Source organism: Mobula birostris, chromosome 7, assembly GCF_030028105.1.
Source record: "Mobula birostris isolate sMobBir1 chromosome 7, sMobBir1.hap1, whole genome shotgun sequence".
NCBI classification, from domain to species: Eukaryota; Metazoa; Chordata; class Chondrichthyes; order Myliobatiformes; family Myliobatidae; genus Mobula; species Mobula birostris.
The window spans coordinates 165455829-165475179 of record NC_092376.1 but is presented as its reverse complement, the minus strand read 5'-3'; the positions used below and the strand labels follow the sequence as shown (position 1 = coordinate 165475179).

The 19351-nt window shown below is 43.1% G+C and overlaps 1 protein-coding gene across 1 annotated transcript in view; it reads right to left on the bottom strand.

The window, feature by feature from the left end:
* glra1 (glycine receptor, alpha 1) overlaps positions 1 to 19351 on the bottom strand; it is a 128162-nt gene that overhangs the window by 29218 nt on the left and 79593 nt on the right. Inside the window, exon 4 of the mRNA XM_072264512.1 lies at positions 19051 to 19274. Within this exon, the coding sequence (XP_072120613.1) occupies positions 19051 to 19274 (224 nt within the window). The remainder of the gene's footprint in view (positions 1 to 19050; positions 19275 to 19351) is intronic.

Genomic DNA, 19351 nt, shown 5'->3' with positions numbered 1-19351 from the left:
GAGTGCTTGACATTCTCCAGAACAATTTACACTCAATTTAATCTGTATCATCAGTGGAACCATATAATGTTAAATCACAGAAAAGTACAAGGAACTGTCCTTTTGATCACCACATCAGTACCAACCACTATGCCAATCAAAACTAATTCCACCTGTCTGCATGTGGTCCATATCCATCTATTCACCGCCTGCTTCTGATTCTGTCTAAAGGCCTTTTAAACACTGTTGAAGTATCACTCTTCTGTAAGATGGAGGTGCACTTGGTCACGGTCACCTCTCCGGGTCCGGACAAAGGTGTAATGGTTCATCCTTTATGTATGCCATTTGATGATTGTAAGACACTGCTTGATGGCAGGGGAGCTGGATTTTTTGGCACACTGTTGCTGCCAGCTACAGTGACCCAGGGAGGAAGTTGGAGGAGGAGGAGCTGAGTGAAGGTCCAACAAATGGTGCAAATGATTGTCTCAGACATTTTTGTTGTGATCGCAAGACCCTGTTGGATATTGGCAATGTAGAATACGACAGCTCTGGTTCATTGGTCCATTGGCAGGACAGGAGGAGCTGCGTGGCTGCACAGACCAGCCCTCATGCCGCTGGGTGACCTGCTGCAGCTCCCCAGGGAGGAGATGCTGGCAGCAGGGTGGTGTGGTGATTGTCCATGCTGGTTTCAGGCCTGGGGCCCCCACCCACTTGTTGGTGCTGCCCTCCAGTGCTTGCTCAGTTGAAGACAAGATGGATTGTGTTCATCTCCGGCTGCACAATTGCGTGATGAGGAACTGCTGCGTAATTGATCTTGCAGGAATGTGGCTCTAGGACAATTATGCCATGCACAATCAATCTACAGGCCATGACACTCAGGGACTTGGGCTGTATTATTTATAATTTATGCCTGTATGGTTAACAGGCTATCATAACTATATGTGCTCTATGTGCCTTGTGCTGTGTGTGACTGTTGGCACTATTTTGCACCTTGGCCTTGGCACTATTTCATTTGGCTGCATTCAAATGTATGGTTGAATGAAAATTAAACTTGAATGTTTACTTAATTTAACTTAGCTCTTGGCAGCATGTTCCAGCCACCTACCACTTTCCCTGTGTTAAATTTTCCATGCAATTCTCCTTCAAACCTTTCCTCTTTTACCTTAGCATATGACAATTTCCACTGTGGGTGAAAAGGCTCTCTCTACCCTATCTATGCCTCTCGTCATTTTATAGGTGTCTATCAAGTTGCCCCTTAGCCTTTGAATCTCCAGAGAAAACAATCCAGGTTTATAGAACCTCTCCTTACGGCCGGCATGCTTTAAGCAACATCTTCTGTCCTCTCTCTAAAGCCTCCACATCCTTCCTATAGTGTTGGAAATGGGACTGTACACAATACTACAAATGTAGCCTAACAATAGTATTATACAGCTGCAACACGACTTTTTAATCTGTATATTCAATGTCCCATGAAACCAAGTATGGCCTGCTTTACCACATATCCACTTTCAGGAAGCTCTGGACTTGTTATGAACGTGAAGCCATGGGAGGAGGTGAGGGATAGTTGCATGAGCAGCAGGTGCATATCATACGTCCTGTTTCTGCAGCAACTGACGCCAGGCAGACAATCTCAGCAGAGTATTGATAATGGCTGGGGTCACCCATCTTGTAACGACACTGCCCAGAAGAAGACAACGGCAAACCACTTTTGTAGAAAAATTTGCCAAGAACAATCATGGTCATAGTTAGAGAAAAGCCCATGATCTCCCATATCATATGACATGGAACAAAATGATGATAATGAACTTGTAGCACAAGATCCCTTTATACATCAATGTTCCAAAGAGCTCAGCTGTTACTGTATAATTTCCTCTAGATTTGTCCTCCAAAAATGCATCAATTCATACATTTCTGGATGAAACTATTCAAAAGGGATTCAAATGTAAAGGTGTATGATCTGGAAGTCAAATAGGTTAGACAAGAGAAAGTAGATTTGAAAAGAATATTTCATAGAATAAACACAAGAGATTCTGCAGATGCTGGAAATCCAAAGTAACACACACAAAATGCTGGAGGAACTCACCAGGTCAGGCAACCTCTATGAAGGGGAATAAATGGTTGACTTTTTGGGATGAAGTCCTTCATCAGGACTGGAACGTAAGGGGGAAGAAGGCAACATGTGAAGTGAGGGAGGGGAACGAGTACAAGCTGGCAGGTGATAGGTGAAATTAGGTGCGAGGGAAGGTGAGTGGGTGGGGGGGGGGGAATGCAGTGAGAAGCTGGGAGATGATATGTGGAAGAGATAAAGGACTGAATAAGAAGGAATCTGATAGGAGAGTGGACCATGACAGAAAGGGAAGGAAGAGGGGCATCAGAGTGAGGCAATGGGCAGGTGGGGCGAAGAGAAGGGGTGAGAGGGGACCAGTATGGGGAATGGATAAAGAGACAGGGAGGGGAGGAATTACTGCAAGTTAAGAAAATCAATGTTCATGCCACCCGGTTGGAGGCTACCCAGATAGAATAAAAAGTGTTGCTCCTCCATCTTGAGAATGGCCTCATCGTGGCAGTAGTCGAGGCCATGGGTTGACATGTTGGAATAGGAATAGGGAGTGCAATTAAAATGGCTGGCCATCGGGAAATCCTGCCTTTTGACTTCTGAAAACTATGTTTCATAAGAGCACCACAATCCACTAAGACCCAGGAATATGGCAGGTGCCATCTGATTGTCTGCGCCCATGGTCCATTTCCAGCTCGAGGATCAGGGTATCATACATCATAAAATGTCACATGCAATGAGGTACAGTGAAAACTCATCTTGCATTTTGTTCAAAGAGATCAATTCATTACAGTGGTACATTAAGGCCATACTAAGTAAAAACAACAACAGAACACAGACTAAAGTGTTGGAGTTACAGAGAAATTGCAGTGCAGACAGACAATATGGTGCAATGTCATAGAGGTAGATTGTGAGGACAAGAGTTTATCTTACTGTACTAGTCTGATAACAGCGGGATCAAAGCTATCCTTGATCCTGGTGGTACCTGCTTTCAGCTTTTGTATCTTCTGCCTGCTGGGAGGGAGGAGAAAAGAATGTCCAGGGTGAGTGTGGTCTTTGCTGCTTCTCCGAAGAAGTAAAAAGTGTAGACAAAATCCATGTAGGGGAAGTTGGTTTACAAATAGGAACAGTTATTACCCCTCAACCATTAGGCTCTGAAACCAGAGGGGATAATTTCACTCAACTTCACTCACTCCATCACTGAATTGTTCACACAATCTATGGACCCACTTTCAAGAACTTTTCATCTCATGTTCTTGATATTAATTGCATATTTTTTCCAAGATCTCCGACCAGAGAATTGGCAATAGCGGAGTTACAATAGCGCTCAATAGCGACTCCTTTGAGCTTGTCTGTGATCTCTACCTTTGATGTTTCTTGTTTTCCTTTTCAGGCTAGATGGAGTTCTATTGAAGACCCTGACCTGGAGTTACACTCAGACCTCGGCTCACTCCTGGGGGCTCACAATCGGCCGCTTTTCGAAATCCCAAGAATATGGCCTAGAAAATGAGTGTACCTTCAGGTTTCTGAGGTTTTCTGGCCCTGTGGGTGGGCTGATTCTACGTAGGTGCCACCAGCTGAAGTGTCACAGAGAAAGCAGAACATTGGGAACAGTGGATCAGCTGTTAGGGGGCTCTGTAATTAGCGAATCTCTCTCTCTCTCTCATTAGTGGAGGGGAGTTTGTTGCCAATTCTCTGGTTGGCAAACTTGGTAAAAAAAAAAGCAGCATGACAGACTTTTAACATTGTAAATCTGAGTGTTGTTTTGTTGTATCCCCTCTCACTGTGAAAGGGGACACCTCTTTTCCCCTTTATTAAGGAGAGAGAGAGAGCGAGAGAGCCTGTGGTACATATATCGAATTGTCAGGTGGACGATTAGATTTTGTTGTACTGAAGATCATAGCCTTCACTGGCGGCTTCATTATTGCATGCTTGACGGGTGGAGGGTGCTGATGCTTTTTTGCGGAAGTGAGTGGGGGTGGAGAAGGGTTGTTGCTTTGCTGCTGCTTGTGCGTGGGTGTGAGGGGGCTTTGGAGTTCTAACGCTTTAACTGTCACTCGCTCTTTGGGGCACCCTTCTGTTTTCATGGATTATTATTTTATAGTTTTTATTTTTGTGTTTACTGTAAATGCCCCCAAGGAAATGAATCTATGAGTTGCATTTGCTGACATATAGTATATGTACTTTGATAATAAATTTACTTGGAGCTTTGAAGTCCTTGGAAGATAGGCTGGTTTCTTTGATGTACTAAATTGAGCCCACAACTCTGCAGTTTCTTACAGTCACTGGATGAACAGTTGTTGTTCCAAGCCATAATATAGCCTGACAGGATGCTCTCTACAGTGCATTGAAAAATATTGCTGAGGGTCAAAGGGGACAGACCAAGTTTCTTCAGTCTCCTGAGAATTCACAGGTGCTGGTGAGCTTTCTTGGCCAAGGAATATACATGATGGTGCTCACTCTTAAAAACTTGAAGCTCTCGGACCTCTTGACATCAGCACCATTGAAATAAACAGGAGTATGTACACCAAACCTTTCCTAAAGAAATAACCAGCTCTTTTGTTTTGCTGCCACTGAAGGACAGGTTGTTGTCATGACACCGTGTCACTAAGTTCCCTATCTCCTTCCCATACACTGACTCGTCATTATTTGAAATATGACCCATTACACTGGTCCCATCAGTAAATTTGCAGAGCTGTAGTCAATAAACAATATTCGAACATAGGTGCATTACAACCCAGATGCTCCAGAGATGAGCCAGGGAGATGGTGTCTGTCACAAGGAAGATAGTGTCTGCCATTGATCTGTTTTAGTGGTAGGTAAATTGTAGTGGCCAGGGAGGCTGGAGTTAATGTGTGCCATGACCAGCTTCTTGAGCCACTTCATGATGGTAGATGAGCCATTGTGGCAGTAATCATTAAGGTATTGGTGTCTCACCATAAAGTGATAGAGTCCTGGTCCTGGGAGGACAATACTAGTCATTACAGGACAGCTGCAGTAAAAGATGGGCTTAAGTACTACAAGAAATGGATATGGTATGGTGGAAGGAGCACAGGAGATTTGCTGTGTGTACTAATAAGGGGATGTTGAGTGGAGCAGGGAGAGGTTTAATAGAAATCAGAAGGAAAGATAACAATCACTCTTTTTGGGCTAAAATTCACTTCTCAGCATATCATTTGTGGCTGGGCACAATCTCAGTCTGAATATTTTTGGTGGACTGCTAGAGGACACTCCTAAAGGTAAGATCATTCACAGAAACCACATCTGAAACTAATTTGATCTATAGTACAGAAATAGAATCTTGTACACCATAAACTTGGCCATTGAACACAATAGCTGCCTGCCATAGGTAATTATAATTGAGATGCGTGTCAACTTTGCGAATGAGAAAATAATTGAGTTATATCTTATGTTTTGGTAAGTCTGGAAACCAATTGAAGGAAAAACGTGGATATGTGTATATACACAACACACATCAAAGTTGCTGGTGAACGCAGCAGGCCAGGCAGCATCTCTAGGAAGAGGTACAGTCGGCGTTTCGGGCCGAGACCCTTTGTCAGGACTAACGGAAGAAGAGCTCGTAAGAGATTTGGAAGTGGGAGGCGGAGGGGGAGATCCAAGATGAAAGGAGAAGACAGGAGGGGGAGGGATGGAGCCAAGAGCTGGACAGTTGATTGGCAAAAGGGTTATGAGAGGATCATGGGACAGGAGGCCTAGGGAGAAAGAAAAGGGGGATGGGGGGTAAAACCCAGAGGATGGGCAAGGGGTATAGTGAGAGGGACAGAGGGAGAAAAAGGAGAGAGAGAGAGAAAAAGAATGTGTGTATATAAATAAATAACGGATGGGGTACGAGGGGGAGGTGGGGCATTAGCGGAAGTTTGAGAAGTCAATGTTCATGCCATCAGGTTGGAGGCAATAAGGTGTTGTTCCTCCAACCTGAGTGTGGCTTCATCTTTACAGTAGAGGAGGCCATGGATAGACATATCGGAATGGGAATGGGACGTGGAATTAAAATGTGTGGCTACTGGGAGATCCTACTTTCTCTGGCGAACAGAGCATAGGTGTTCAGCGAAACGATCTCCCAGTCTGCGTCGGGTTTCGCCAATATATAGAAGGCCACAGCGGGAGCACCAGACGCAGTATATCACCCCAGCCGACTCACAGGTGAAGTATCGCCTCACCTGGAAGGACTATCTGGGGCCCTGAAAGGTGGTAAGGGAGAAGTGTAAGGGCATGTGTAGCACTTGTTCCGCTTACAAGGATAAATGCCAGGAGGGAGATCGGTGGGGAAGGATGGGGGGGGGAACGAATGGACAAGGGAGTCACTTAGGGAGTGATCCCTGCTGAAAGCAGGGGGAGTGGGGAGGGAAAGATGTGCTTTGTGGTGGGATCCCGTTGGAGGTGGCGGAATTTTTGCCAATCAACTGTCCAGCTCTTGGCTCCATCCCTCCCCCTCCTGTCTTCTCCTCTTCTCCTATCATTTTGGAACTCCCCCTCCCCCTCTCACTTTCAAATCTCTTACGAGCTCTTCTTTCAGTTAATCCTGACGAAGGGTCTCGGCCCAAAACGTCGACTGTACCTCTTCCTAGAGATGCTGCCTGGCCTGCTGCGTTCACCAGCAACTTTGACGCGTGTTGCTTGAGTTTCCAGCATCTGCAGATTTCCTCGTGTATATATATACACACACAGTGCACAGAGATCTGTCTGATCTGCTGATCTGTCTCAAGCTACCAGACAAAGCTTTTAGCCAACACTTTCATTTTGACCATGTCCAGATGATGTCATGGTCCGGATCGGGGTCCCTTTAAATTTACCTTGTTCATGTCACGATCCGGACCATTGATTCCCTGTTTTCCAGTGTCCCTCGACTTTGGTGATTAGAGGCAATCAACGCTTGGCTGAACCGATAGTTAATAGTCTCCAGCTTTCAGCTGCTCGGCGCGGGAGTGTCTGCAAAGTCACGGCATGCCAATGTCATCTGGCCGGAGAGCAAGCTTAATCTCTGCTGAAGTGAGTGCTGGTAATTCGCCTCTCCTCACCGGAGCAACCCAGTCCAGTTACCTCGCCGAAGTGAGCCTGCAAAGTTTCCTCATCAAGGTGAGTCCGTCAGTTAACCCGCCGGAGGGAATCAAGATCCGCTGTATACTGTTCCTGGGCTGAGTCGAGAGCTCGCCACTACCCGGAGGTTCCAAGTCAAGCCCTGGCCCTGGCGGCATTCTAGCACCAAGTCACATCCTGGCCCTGGCGGCATTCTAGCACCAAGTCACATCCTGGCCCTGGCGGCATTCAAGCACCAAGTCAAGTCCTGGCCCTGGCGGCTTCCCAGTTCTGAGTCAAGTCCTGGCCCTGGCAGTCTGTGATTCTTGTCCTACCCCCTTGTCTGAATCCCTTCTCTGCCCCTCTCACCTCTAGCCCTCATCTGCAGCCCCCGCCTGCACTTCGGTCTAGTTCCATCGCCGGAGCTAGATAGATACTGTCTGGTGTTCATTCGTGTTGGTCTTGTCTTGTCTTGTCCTCATCTCCGTGGGGTAAGTCAGACCATCTTGCCATTGCCCCACGGGGGGTCATGTCTTGTCTCGTCTGGTCCTCGCCTCCGTGGGGTAAGTCTGGCCGTCTTGCTGTTGCCCCATGGAGAGTCATGTCTTGTCTCATCTTGTCCTCGCCTCCGTGGGGTAAATCTGGCCATCTTGCCGTTGCCCCGCTGAGGGTCATGAGTCCTGTACCCAAGGAGGGGTCCCGGCTCTCTGTTCTGTGTGTGAGTCCTGGCCCTATGTCCTGTACCCAAGGAGGGGTCCCGACTCTGTGTTCTGTGTATATGTCTATGGTTCCATGTTCCTGCTCTCCCGAGACCGAGGCTCTGTTTTCCATGTTCCTCCTCTCCCTAGCCCATGTCATGTCCATGCCTGGTTCTGGGGTCTGAGCCCGAGGCAAGACCCAGGTACTGGGTCCTTGCTCAGTCTCGGGCTTGGAGTCCATACCCTAGCCTCTTCATGTCTCCTCTAGTTCCGGGAGCCGATTCCGAGTCCTAGACCAGACCTTTGGTCCCAGCCTAGTCGTAGTCCTGAGTCCTTGTCCAGTTCGCTATTTCCTGCTCCTGCCTTGCTCTCCTGGTATCGAACAATAAACTAAATCTAAGTAACCTCACAAGATGTGTCTTGCATTTGGGTCCACCCTTGCTCCCTATGCCCCCGCTAGTGTGATAGATGATAGGCACGTAGCTTCTCCAACACTTCAGCTCTCGCAAAGTATGCTGGAGGAATTCAGCAGGCCAGGCAACATCAATGGAAAAAAAATACAGTTGACGTTTTGGGCCGAAACCCTTCAGCAGGACTGGAGAAAAGTCCAGTCCTTTTCTCTTGTCTGATTACTACACTGCTAAGTCTCTTCCAGGGATGCCTACCCTGAAGAAGTTGAAATCTTCCTTTTTCTCCGGTCCTGCTGGAAGGTCTCAGCCCAAGACGTCAACTGTACTTTTTTCCATAGATTCTGCCTGGCCTGCTGAGTTCCTCCAGCATTTTGTGTGTGTTGCTTGGATTTTCAGCATCAGCAGATTTTCTCTTGTTTGTGACTTTAGCTCTCAGCTTAGATGGTACAACCACTCTCAATCCCTACATAAGACAACCTCTGTGAAGGGCAAGTTGGTCCCGGTGCTGGAAAAAAAAAAGAGGAACAAGAACTTCTGCTGTATATTCCAGCCATTTTGGGTGGCCATGTGGACCTGAGTCAGTGTGGGGTCTTTTCTGGTTTCCCTTTGGATCATTTCTGATGTAATAGGGAGACTTTCAATTTGCATTAGGGATAATACGTCAAGAGGAATGTCCTCTTCTGTAAATTTTTCACGTATTTCCTTTTCCAAGGGTAAACAGGACAACCCATCAGCATTTCTATGATTAGTCATCATCTTGAATTTGATCTTGTAATTGTGTCCTCCAAGAAACAGAATCCACCTCTGCATTCGCGCTGCTGCTGTTAGTGAAACACCCTTCTGTGGATTAAAAATGGACTCCAGGTGTTGATGATAAGAAATGAGGGTAAACTCTCTCCCATACAAGTACTGCTTGAAATGTTTTTCACCCCAACCTAGACTGAAAGCCTCTCTGTCAATCTGTGCATAATTTTTCTTACAGTGGCAAGCTAATGTGATGCAAATACAATGGCCGTTCACTTTCATCACCTGTAACATGTGATGTGACTGCACCTATATGGTAAGGTGAGGTAACAAAGGCAAGCTTCACTGGAATATGTAGATCATAATGTATGAGTACAGTGTTGATGTCAACATTTCCTTTGCCTCACACCACTTTGTTTATTGCTAGTTCTTCCTGATCTGCAGCAACCTGTTAGAGTAATTGACAAATCCTAAGAAGAACTACAACTGTGACACTTCCTTTGGCTTTGGGGCATCCACCACTGCTTGACTCTACTCAGCGCACTTGTGTAATTCTTGTTTGTCGATGGGATGACCCCAGTAACTGATGCTTGGTTGAAAGAATTCACACTTGTTGCGTCATGTGGGTTGAAACTCAGATGGAGACGGGAGGGCATAGACGAGCGTAGAGTTGTGTTGCAGCAACAACCTGGTATTCAATGTCAGTAAGAGGAAAGAGCTGATTGTGGACTTCAGGAAGGGGAAATGAAGGAGCACATACCAATCCTCATAGAGGGATCAGAAGTGGAGAGAGTGAGCAGTTTCAAGCTCCTGAGTGTCAAGATCTTTGAGGACCTAACCTGGTCCAACATATCAATGCAGTTATAAAGAAGGCAAGACAGCAGCTATACTTCATGAAGAGTTGAAGAGATTTGGCATGTCAACAAAAGCACTCAAAAACTTCTATAGATGTACGGTGGAGAGCATTCTGACAGGCTGCATCACTGTCTGGTATTGGGGGGGAGGGGCAGTGATGGTGCTACTGCACAGGACCGAAAGAAGCTGCAGAGGGTTGTAAATTAGTCGGCTCCATCTTGGGTATCAACTTACAAAGTACCCAGGACACCTGGAGCGGTGTCTCAGAAAGGCAGCATCCATTATTAAGGACCTCCAGCACCCAGGGCATGTCCTTTTCTCACTGTTACCATCAGGTAGGAGGTACACACTCAGCGACTCAGGAACAGCTTCTTCCCCTCTGCCATCTGATTCCTAATGGACATTGAACCCTTGGGCACTACCTCACTTTCTTAATATATATCTTTTCTGTTTTTGCACGATTTTTAATCTCCAGTATACATATACTGTGATTGATTGATTTATTCCTTCTATATTATGTATTGCATTGAATTGCTGCTGCTAAGTTAACAAATTTCACGACACATGTCGGTGATAATAAACCTGATTCTGATTCATGCTCTGAACCTCTTCTAATCTTTTTAACAGTGTCTTGAGAATTTGAAAATGTTTCTTGTCAGCCTCACTGGTAACACTGAGTGTCTGGGCAGTCTTGCAGCAGCTGTTCCATAGCTTTCTGCCAGAGTGCCAGTGCAGATGCTATTCCAAAAATAAGTCGATCATAGCAATAAAGCACTTTGTGAGTGTTTATGATGAGAAACACTTTGGAGTCTTCGTTCAACTCCATCTGTAGTTAGGCTTCAGCTAAGTTCACTTTGCTGAAGTATTTTCCTCCAGAAAAGTTTGCAAAGATATCCTCTATCCTGGCCAGAGGGTATTAATTTAATTTCAGTACTGGGTTAATGGTGACCTTAAAATCACCCCAGATACTGACAAACTCTTCTTGGCTACTAGGACCACTGGCATTGTCAATGGACTCCACTCAAACGTGCAAAGAATTCCTTCAGCCTCCGTGTGTACCAGCTCACCGGCTACTTGATCACAGATGGTGTAAGGAACCGGACCGGCTTTGTGTCGCATTGGGTGTAGCATTTTCATTCAACACTATTTTACCCTTGATGTGTTTGGGTTTTCCGATGCCATCCTTGAACACTGCTGTGGCATCATCCTGTACCTTTCTTAATTTGCTTTCAGTTGACTCTATTGCAGGAGATGTGGCATCAAAAATGTGGATGGATCTCCCATCAAGTTGTAATTGTCTCTGCTAATCATGACTCAACAATACTGACCATCCTGTTTTTACCACATACAAGCCCAATGCGGCTTGTTAGTTCCTGTATAGTATTTCACTGTTACAAATGTTATTCCCATAGGAGTTACCTTTTCTCCAGCACAAGTTCTTAGCTGGATATCTGCAGGCTTCAGTTTAGTATCTTTGAAATGTTGTTCAAGCTCATTTTGTGTAATGAATGAAACACCTGAGCCAGTGTTCGATTCCATTTTAATTAATTTGTCATTCACTCCTGGTGTAAGCAATATTGTTTGTCCCTTGTTTGTTTTCAGATTGTAACTCTCATTTCTACCCAATCCTGTGTCACTCAGATTTTTCATCAGCAGCATGCTCTGTTTGAAATTGCAACTTGACTTTTTATCTTTTTCTCTTCCCTATGCAGTCCATTTATTTTTGTCTGCTTTTTATATGTGTCCTACTTTGTTGCATTTTCTGCAAGTTTCACCTTTAGATCTGCATTAGTCTGCTGTATGTGAGCCCCTGCCACCACAGTTACACAGTTGTGTCTCTGGCTGCTGTTTCCATTGACTACTTGACCAACTTCAACTGCTGTTTTAAATGTGAGTTATGCTTCAGTTATGAACCATTTTTCAATGCTTTCTTGTAAGATTCCACAAACTGAACAGTTTCTCAGTGCATCATTAAGCTCAGCACTGAACTTTCTATGTTTAAACAACTTCTTCAATTCAGCCATGCACACTGAAAAGGACTCCCCTTCCTTTTGATTCCATTTATGAAACCTGACAAGTTCTGCAATCAGCCATAGTTTCAGTTCCAAATGTTCCTCTATTAGATTAGATTAGATTAGATTATGAGGACACTCAGTCCTCATTTATTGTCAGTTGGAAATGCATGCATGCATTAAGAAATGATACAATGTTCCTTCAGAATGATATCACAAAAAAACAGGAAAAACCAAAGACTAACACTGGCAAGACCACATAATTATAACATATAGTTATAGCAGTGCAAAGCAATACCATAATTTGATAAGGAACAGACCATGAGAATGGTAAAAAAAAAAGTCTCAAAGTTCCGATCGACTCCCGATAGTCGCCGATAGCAGGCGGCAGAAGGGAGAAACTCTCTCTGCCATAAACCTCCAGGCACCGACAACTGTCGATGCATTGGAAGCACCTGACCCCAGCCGACTCTGAGTCCGTCTGAAAACTTTGAGCCTCCGACCAGCCCTTCGACATCGAGCACCGAGCACAATTTCTCCCGAGCGCCTTGACCCTGTTCCGGCTGCCGAGCAACAAGCAAAGCCAAGGATTTGGGGCCTTCCCCTCCGGAGATTCAGGATCACACAGTAGCAGCGGCAGCGAAAAAGGCATCTCAGAAGTTTCTCCAGATGTTCCTCGTTCTCTCACGTCTGTCTCCATCAAATCAGGATTGTGCATGGCACCCTACTTGACAGATTACAGATATCATTCACCGGAGTGGCCGCACAAGCTGCATCGCGCCGCCATCTTCTCCTCCTCCATATTATGTTCATGATATAAGCAAAGCTCATTTTGTCTGGTTTGTTTGGAGCAGTCAGACTTCTGAGAAAACTGTATGCTCTTCCACCAATTGCACTCAGCATCACTGACAATTGCTTTTTATTGGCCATTTCATTTGCTTCAAAATCCTGCTCAATTTGTTCAGTATACATTAGTTAGTTATCTATTGTGCATAACAACATATCTATCTTTCCAATGTAGCCAGCTATTTCTGCCTTTTTAAAGAAGTATTTATTGTCATATCACCTGGTACTCACTGCTTATGAGTACAGGTCTGTTTTTTCCCCTTTTTTTTAACTCAAACGTCTCTCTCCCTTTTTGAAGAAAAAGCATACCGTGCTTCAACAGGTAAGCAGTCATTTCAGGCTCATTTTAAAACTACCTTGTCACCACTGTTATCTTTAGTAGCTCCAGAAGCTAATTGAAATAAAAATATAGGAGGCGGGAAAACATGTCTGCTTAATTTTCATGGTGGCTTAATGACGTATGTCATTCTTGTTCTTCTTATATATAACCTGTAATGTATTATGTAAACAAACAAGAATGCTTAATCAAGCAAGATATTTACAGTATTACTCAAATATTACTGAAATATTAAATACACAACAATATAAATGCAGCAATATTGATAGAGAAGTTTCCTTCTATCAAAAAGGAATGATCACCTAAGAGATATGCCCTATCTCCTGCAGTAAAGTAGTCCAGAACTAATCAAATGAGGCGATTGAGGAACATGTAAATTTTCCAAAGAAACCACCAGGTAATTTGAAACATATCATTTTTTTTTCTCAGCACATAACGTATGGGCTCTGTACTGGCAGGAATAATTAATGTAAATAGACATGCCTCTAGTCTACAATCAGCTGAGGGGTGATACAACCTACTATAGTCATAGTCATAGTCATACTTTATTGATCCCAGGGGAAATTGGTTTTCATTACAGTTGCACCATAAATGATAAATAGTAGTAAACCATAAATAGTTAAATAGTAAAAAGTAAATTATGCCAGGAAATAAGTCCAGGACCAGCCTATTGGCTCAGGGTGTCTGACCTTCCAAGGGAGGAGCTGTAAAGTTTGATGGCCACAAGCAGAAATGACTTCCTATGACGCTCTGTGTTGCATCTCGGAGGAATGAGTCTCTGGCTGAATGTACTCCTGTGTCCACCCAGAACATTATGTAGTGGATGGGAGACATTGTCCAAGATGGCATGCAACTTGGACAGCATCCTCTTTTCAGATACCACCGTGAGAGAGTCCAGTTCCAACCCCACAACATCACTGGCCTTACGAATGAGTTTGTTGATTTTGTTGATGTCTGCTACCCTCAGCCTGCTGCCCCAGCACACAACAGCAAACATGATAGCACTGGCCACCACAGACTCATAGAACATCCTCAGCATCGTCCGGCAGATGTTAAAGGACCTCAGTCTCCTCAGGAAATAGACACATCAGTGTAAACTTAATCTTCTGAATGGGACATGTTACATTGAGAACAGAAAAGAAAAATAAACAAAAATTCAATTGAATAAAATCAATCACAATCTCAGTGAATAGCTTGCACTGGTTTCCACTTTATCCATCCAACTTCTCTGGGAATGTATTGCTTTAATTTCAGTTAGTAGTTACACTAGTGGCCACTTCCTTAGGAACACCTGCATTCCTGCTTGTTAATACAAATATATAATCAGCCAATCATGTGGCAGCAACATAATGCATACAAGCATGCAAACATGGTCAAGAGGTTCTTCAGACCAAATGTCAGAATGGAGAAGAAGTGTGATCTGAGTGAATAATTGTTTGTGCCAGAGGGGGCGGTTTGAGTATCTCAGAAACTGCTGGTCTCTTGGCATTTTCATGTACAACAGTCTGTACAGTTTTCAGGGAAAAAAACAAAAAAATCCAGTTCTATGGTTAAAAACGCCTCATAGTGGGAGAGGTCAGAGGAGAATGGCAGACAGGAATGTGACAGTAACTCAAATAACCACAGCTTATAACCAATGTTCCCTCTAATTTTTAGTAGTCAGTGTGCGCAAAAATCTTAAGCTGTGCAAATGTTTTTCCTGTGACAAAAGTATGTGTGCACTGAACGCACACATGGCACAGTTTATGTAGGTTTACAAAATATTTGACATAAAACTGCACAGAATAACAACAAAATAACATACATATTTAAGTCACTCAGTTATTTTTTCTCTCTCCTGTCTTTGGCATTTACCCATTCTTTGTAAACTCTATCTAGACTAATAGAACTTCCATTCAATTGATAGCTTTTAATTCTCATTAACATTTCCAAATGACATTCACCTAAATAGTTTCTCAGCTTGTTTTTGAGTTGATTTATTAGGCTAAAACCTCGCTCACAGTCCACACTAGACACAAGAAATGTTCCCCCAATGTCTATCAACTGTGCAGGGTCACAAAACTGTTCATTTTGAAGTACAAATGCCATCATTTGAGCAAAGTTTGAAATCAGTTTGGATTTAATTTTCTCTTGCACACAAATTTTGAAATCATTAAACTTTCTAACTATTACATTATTTTCAGCTAGAAAATCATGATATTTTAGACATAAGGCATTAACTTGTTCATCGCCAAATGTGAAGTCACAATCTGCAATTGCGGAAAAATCAAAAGCTGACCATTCTTGCACCTTATCTTCAGGAAACCTTTCTTCTAAATGAACATAAGGACTATTTATAAAAGTCAACAGTGAACTTGTATCTACTGTGATGTTTTCTTCACGTTGTTGGCTTAGCAAAACTTTAACTTTGTCACTCCACGAAACATTGTCTCCCAGATACTGCTTTCTTATCTTGTTAATTTTGCCTTGCTCAAAATGAAGTGAATCAATCGGTGTCAAGCCACTCTTTTGCAGAATCTTGCACAGTGCAGCCAGTTCATCAAAGACATCACTTAAAACCTGTGAAGCTACTTTGTACGTGATGTTTATCAATTTCTTGTGATAGTATTTAGCCACAGGGTCACTTGACTGATCTTCTTCGAAGTATGTGATCAGTGCCTCATAATTTTTTATTATTGCCTGCAATGCAAAGTGTCTAGATAATCACCTGACTTCATTACATGGTCTGAAAGCAACAGCTTCATTTTCAGAGGCCTCTGCAATTTCCTTAAATTCACAACTTTTAACTGCAGATCAAGAAAACATTCTATAGATTGCTCTCATCAAAGTGACGCTTCAAAAAGTCAAGTTTCCAAATATCATTCCACTTCTTTCCACGAGCAAATTTTCCAACAACTTTCGCATCACGACAATACAAACAGATAACTCCAGTTTCCGAATCATACGTAAATATTTCTCATGGCTGAATGTTCATGACCTCATGAGCTTTCGGTGTAGCAGTTTCTTCTATTTTGTTAAGCCATTCAACCTTAAACAAACTTGCAGTTCCTTTGCACTTCATGCCCTTCATTTCTTTAGAATTCGACATAGTGAATTAATATTTTTCTCAATAAAAACTTAGTAAGCTATCTACAGGATTTGAAACCGACATTTGTAAACTTTACGATATGAACACTCTCTGCCAAAGATGGCTGCTGCCGTGATGCAGCTGTACAAACCGGAAAAGGAAAGGTGAGGTGACGTAAATTAGTGACGTCCATTGTGGTATTTGAAAAACCGACTAACTAGTTGTGGTAAACCATATATATGTTGTAACTGGGTTAACTGTCTGGACACGCCCCTCTGCTGACTGCCCCTGTGGCTCCTCCCACAGATTCCTGTATAAAGGTGTTTCGCCTTGCCCCTCACCCTCAGTCCAGGGGCAGACACTCACCATGGAGGTCGTATTATACAGCGAATAAAAGCCTTTCAGTATTTTACCTAACCTCAGTCTTTTGGAGTTCACTAGTTAACAGAAACATTTAGCTAAAAGATTATTTTCAATAAGTATAATTATTAATTACTACATTATTTTAGGTAACTAACCTTTTGTGCGCACATTAATTTCATTTGTGCGCTGGTTGAAAAACGTGTGCGCGTGCACACGCACACAGCTTAGAGGGAGCATAGCTTATAACAGTGGTGTGCAGAAGGATGCACAATATGTTGAAACTTGAAGTGGATCACCACAAACACACATTCAGTGGGCACTTTATTAGGTACAGGAGGTAACTAATAAAGTGGCTATTGAGCGTACATATTAATTATGATAAAATGTCACCGATTATCTGTTCATTCAATAGAATTAGAGACTGTATTCTGCAGGTAATTTATTTTAAAATTTAATAATGTGTGTGGAGCATGCAAAGGGTGAGTCAGTTGAGTAGAATGCATCTCCAGCCTGACATACTGAGCTAATTTTCTTTTACATCACTTCCAATGAAGGAAACATCTGCAGCTCTGCTGGATCTCAGCATCCATTTTCTGAGATGTAAAGCATTTTAACAGTTTGTTTTCTCAATGTTTATAAGCATAAAATCTTCACTTATTTACACTTCATGACTTTCCCCCATTGAATTTTCATCTTGGTCTTTAAAAATCTACATGGGATACCACATAACCCATTTTGGTTTAAAACGATCCCAGATGGTTTGTTGGCCCAGGCAGTCAGTTGAAAATTAAACATGAACGATTTTAGTGAGAGGGAAGGATCTGCACATTTGCCTGTTCTGCACTAATAGGACCTAAATGGAGCTCTGTACATCTAGTGGCCACTTTATGAGGTACACCTGTACACCTGCTCGTTAATGGAAATATCCTATCAGCCAATCATGTGTAGCAACTCAATGCATAAAAGCATACAGACACAGTCAAGAGGTTCTGTTGTTGTTCAGACCAGACATCAGGAGGGAAAGAAATGTGATCTGAGTGACTTTGACTGTGGAATGACTGTTGGTGCCACACGGAGTGGTTTGAGTATCTCAGAAATTGCTGATCTCATGGCATTTTCACACACAACAGTCTTTGGAGTTTACACAGAATAGCGTGAAAAGCTATAAAAAAAATCAAGTGAATGACGGGCTTGTGGGTGAAAACACCTTGTTAAAGAGAGAGGTCAGAGGAAAGTGGCCAGACTGGTTCAAGCTGACAGGAAGGGAACAGAAACTTAAATAATCATGTGTTACAACAGTGGTGTGCAGAAGAGCATCTTTGATGCACAGCTTGTTGTTCTGTGTTGTGGACGGGCTACAGCAACAGGAGAGCACACCGGGTCCCACTCTTGTACCTAATAAAGTAGCCACTGTGTGTACAGCGAACAAGAATGCAAAAATATAGACAAAGTACTGCTAGTATAAATAGAATATTCAAGCCGTTGGTCAATAAGCAAAGTGAAATTGCAGCATCCTGTGTAAGTTGCATCTGAAGACTAGCCATTGTTTCTCTTAAAAGACCAGTCTTTACAATACAACACTCTCAAAGCCAAATAATAGTAACAATTTCTGTGGTGGTTAGCAATTGCAATTAAACATAAGGCAGATGTACATCAGTAAAGATTGATGTACCCCTTACACACGTCCTTTATTCCTGGTCTTCAAGTACCTGCTTCTTAATCAATGTTATATATATGGCCCTAGGCTAATGTGATATCAGAGCTAAACACAATAATTATTGGATATATAATTGATTGCTGTATAGATGTTAAATTCTCTCCATACACTACAAGCTCCTGTTCTGATTCATTGAAAAGTAAATGTATTTATTTTATTTTGTTATATTTTGAGATACTGTGCAGAGCAAGACCTTCCAGCCCAATGAACCACACTGCCCAGCAACTCTAGCCTAACCACAGGACAATTTACAATGACCAATTGACCTGCTTACTGGTACATCTTTGCACTGCTGGAGGGAACTGAAGCACCTAGAGGAAACACACGCATTCATAGGAAGGACTTACAAACTTCTTGCAGAAAACGCTGGAAGTGAACTCCAAACTCCGACGTGAAGGATCAGCAAACAGAAACAACCTTGGTCTTTTTCACTGCAGAGGCTGCCTGGCCAGCTGAGCACTTCTGGCAACTTCTACTTTTATTTCATAATGTACGTGGTTTGTTCCGTGTTAGTTGCTAGCGCTTTGCCTATGCTGTGTTCTGCTTTATTCAAGGTCAAGTTCAAATTTATTGTCATTCAAACATAAGCATGTATACATCTAAATCAAATATTTTCCCTCTGGGACCAAGGAGTACATACCATATAGTCACGATCCAGCACATGCAGTCACAAAATAAAATTAGCACAAATTCCTGAGTGGCATGGCCTGACTTTCACTATTTTTTATTATTAATGTACAACAGGGTCTTGTGATCAAAAGAAAAATGTGTAAAACAAACATTTGCATCATTTGTTGGACCCAGAGAGGCCACTTTGACTAAATACCCCACCATTTTCAGTTAATCTAAAGCGAATACTTCATGGTTACCACCAGTCCCTTAACAGCCTGCACATTGCCCTCACCCAGTTCTGCATGACTGCTGCTTACCTGATACTGTAGAGGACGTTACCATTTTTAAAAATTCGCAGCAATTTGTTGTCTGTCGTAATCTCGTGAAAATGAGCTCCTTTCTCGTTAGCAAAGAACAAATCTGGTTTCCAAATAGAATCCAACATGGATGGATCCAGATCCAGTGAGTCATCAGGAAACTCGCTGTAAGCCAGTCGCGGATCGTTCCATTGCTGCCGCAGGAAAATATTTAACCGGTAGTCCTACAACAGAGAAAGAGAAAAAGTGGGCTCAGAACAATGCGATCGTCAATGGCAGCGAAAGCCAGACGAAAGGAGAC